This window comes from Opisthorchis viverrini, assembly GCF_000715545.1.
Source record: "Opisthorchis viverrini unplaced genomic scaffold opera_v5_232, whole genome shotgun sequence".
Taxonomy (NCBI): Eukaryota; Metazoa; Platyhelminthes; class Trematoda; order Opisthorchiida; family Opisthorchiidae; genus Opisthorchis; species Opisthorchis viverrini.
Window position 1 is genome coordinate 516,780 of NW_008751891.1, and position 2,904 is coordinate 519,683.

A 2,904-nucleotide genomic window follows, 5' to 3' on the forward strand; every position below is an offset into this window, starting at 1 on the left:
ACTATGAATATACATGCATCGCGATATCTCGAATATCGTAGCGAGTGAAGCATGAGGCGGCCTGGTGCAGCACATTCAGTTGCCTGAGAACATCGCAAAAGAGAGATTCAGCTGGGTTCCAGTTGAGTCTCCAGCAAAACCAAATTAGTTTGCAGATGAGTGTACTTCGCTACTCTTCAGGGTTTGAAATACAGACAGATGAAATTTATGAATGTACGGCAGCGGAGTATCAATGTCAGTACTGATGTTGGTGTTTCTGATGATGATATTAAGACGTACACATTGCCTCAAGGAACGGAGCAAGGGCATGTCCATGTAGTGCACCTGCGCTAGTTCCTAATCGAGCCTCTGCCAAATGTTAAGTTGATCTGAAGGAACTACTCGCCTCAAATCAATCGCTTAAAACGTGTACTGACTGGGGCCATTGGTTGTCAAACTTTCAACCTGATCCCCCTCATTAGCTCCCTCTAAACGACGGCAACATGAATAATAATGAAGGAAGGTTTTTTACGATGGCGTAAAATATCATTGAGCAATAATCCATTTCAAGGAGAGACCGTCCAATGAAGAGTAAAACGCGTTTTTGTGGCACTTTCAATGAGCGATAGCGTCTAAGAAGGACGTTATCACAAAAGTCTCACTGCTTGAGTTCCAGACATCCTATGTTTGCTGATGCTGGCACCTTAGCGGTTCGGAGTGAGCTCCGTTGGAAGTCCGTTGGAATCCAACCCCATCAAGAAAAGGGTAAACGTTAAGCTAAGATTGTATTGTTGTCATGGGAATGCAGGCACTATACTTGGAACGGTATTACCCACGAGTCCCCAGTTGGGGGACGCTCACAGTAGAAAATGGGGGGCTAAAATCGAGTCCCACTCTTTCGTGAACGAAACAGACTAAAAGCCTGAACCAGATGGCCAAATTGACATACTGGCGTAGCTAACAGAGAGGGACATGAACAAAGTTATGGAGGAGAGGGAGCCACTTACCGATACTTCAACTTGGAAACATCAACGCCTGATGGAGTGAAACAGCTAATGTTTGCCCCGCGGAGCTCAGGCATATGTGGCAATCGCAGTAGTCCGAAGCCGTTGGCCAGACGACCAAAGTCCAGGTCTTCAGATGGAGTGGATGAAAAACACACAACAAAAAGCGTTGTGAGTAGTACTGCATTTGCAACGTGTACATAGGGTGGTAACCGACGAATTGACGACATTAAAAATTTGGCGATTGCGGTGATCGACCCTTCATTACTGGGACTCAAAATGAAGGGTCAGTACCTCAAAACGCATCTAACATATGCATACATAGCGTTCAAAGAAGCGGTGGGTCGTTCAGTACTTAGCTCCTCTCGGCCTACAAGCTACACTTGCAGTCGAACTAACTCGAATATGTGGTCGGATATCCGGATGGATCAACTAAACCAGCATATTTCATGAATTGAACTGGGTATCACGAAACAAAATAGTAAAAGGTATAGCATAGTATAGTAGTGGTGCAGTATATACAGTAGAGTATAGAATTTCGACAAGCAAAATCGATTTCAGCCCATTGAAGAGGTCATCCTACCGTTTCTTAAGGATGAAAAGGGTACAGGGGAGGGTAGAAGCTGTGTAAATGTGTACAAAAGCACCTGTCATTTTTTAGCCATCTGATATCAACCGAACAGGCGAGGACCGAACAGGACTTTCTCATCCAATGTGCGGCATTAGAAACCATGTTAAACTTTTTAAAACAGTATTGCGTGCTTCACAAAATTAAGCTGGCAACCCCGAACAGGCGAGGACCGAACAGGACTTTCTCATGCAATGTGCGGCATTAGAAACCATGTTAAACTTTTTAAAACAGTATTGCGTGCTTCACAAAATTAAGCTATCCTGGCAACCCCCGACCTTACAGATGTCCGAAAATCCTCTAAGGTTAAGACTGGAAACAGATCAACAATGTGCACTGTGACGAATTCCGTATACTCGAGTCCAGGTGAAGAATAGAATGCCAGCATCAGTGGTGAAGAGGATGAATCGGTGAATTGTGAGAGGACAGATCAAACGCTCCTTCAGGGGAGAGGGAACAGGTGGACGAGCAAAACAGCCTATGTAATTCATTGTCATACAGATGCGACAATCCGTGATAGGTAAATAATACCCGTCACCCGAAACACCTGTCATAGACATTCGGCAATCACGCAAAACAGCCCTTCAAACCAGCACTGCCTTCGCATCATCTGTTATTCACCTGATTTGGTTCGATCAACAGTTTAGCATATTGACCGTTAGGAATACAACACGGTTATAGAAAATATATGGGGATTGAGACCACCGAATACCAGTGCCTTATGCCGATGAAAGCTATCTTCGTCAGACATCTATTATTGTCGCTCCTTTGTGTGGGAAATACAATAGTATCCACCACAGGCATGTTCACAATGACTTAGGTAACAGTATGTACACGAGCCACGTTGGTCTAGCTAACGAAGCCACTCCAACACACCCTGAGGACAGCTGGTGAAAACGTTTGCAAACCCACAAGACTCAGAGGAGTGGACGTGCTATTTATCCTAATAAAGAGAACAGAACATTAGTTACAAGTCTGTCGAAGGTAGTTCGCGTGGACAATAAGGGGCACTGCATGGATGCCTCCATCAGTTTGACGAGAAACAACCCTTTGAGCTCTGAATTCCAGCTCCATAAGCACATGGAACAATATATGTATGAGAAGGTTTCAACAGTCTGTCTGCTAGTGAGCCAGAGCAGTCCAAGATTGCTAGTTCGCAGGTAACTTGAAACAAAAGCGAAAAACAGATGACGGGTAGAACCAACTCTGAGGTATAAAAATTTTAAAAAAATCGTTGGGCTGTAGCCCCCTTTCGGTGCCTAGCTGCCATGCCACACGAAGTAGGCACGAGGG

General features: G+C 44.7%; 1 protein-coding gene across 1 annotated transcript in view; it reads right to left on the reverse strand.

The window, feature by feature from the left end:
* Window positions 1–2,904, reverse strand: part of T265_08757 (hypothetical protein) — a gene marked incomplete at both ends in the record, with an annotated part of 30,602 nt that overhangs the window by 6,483 nt on the left and 21,215 nt on the right. Inside the window, one exon of the mRNA XM_009174646.1 lies at window positions 987–1,113. Coding sequence (XP_009172910.1) covers window positions 987–1,113 — 127 coding nt within the window. The remainder of the gene's footprint in view (window positions 1–986; window positions 1,114–2,904) is intronic.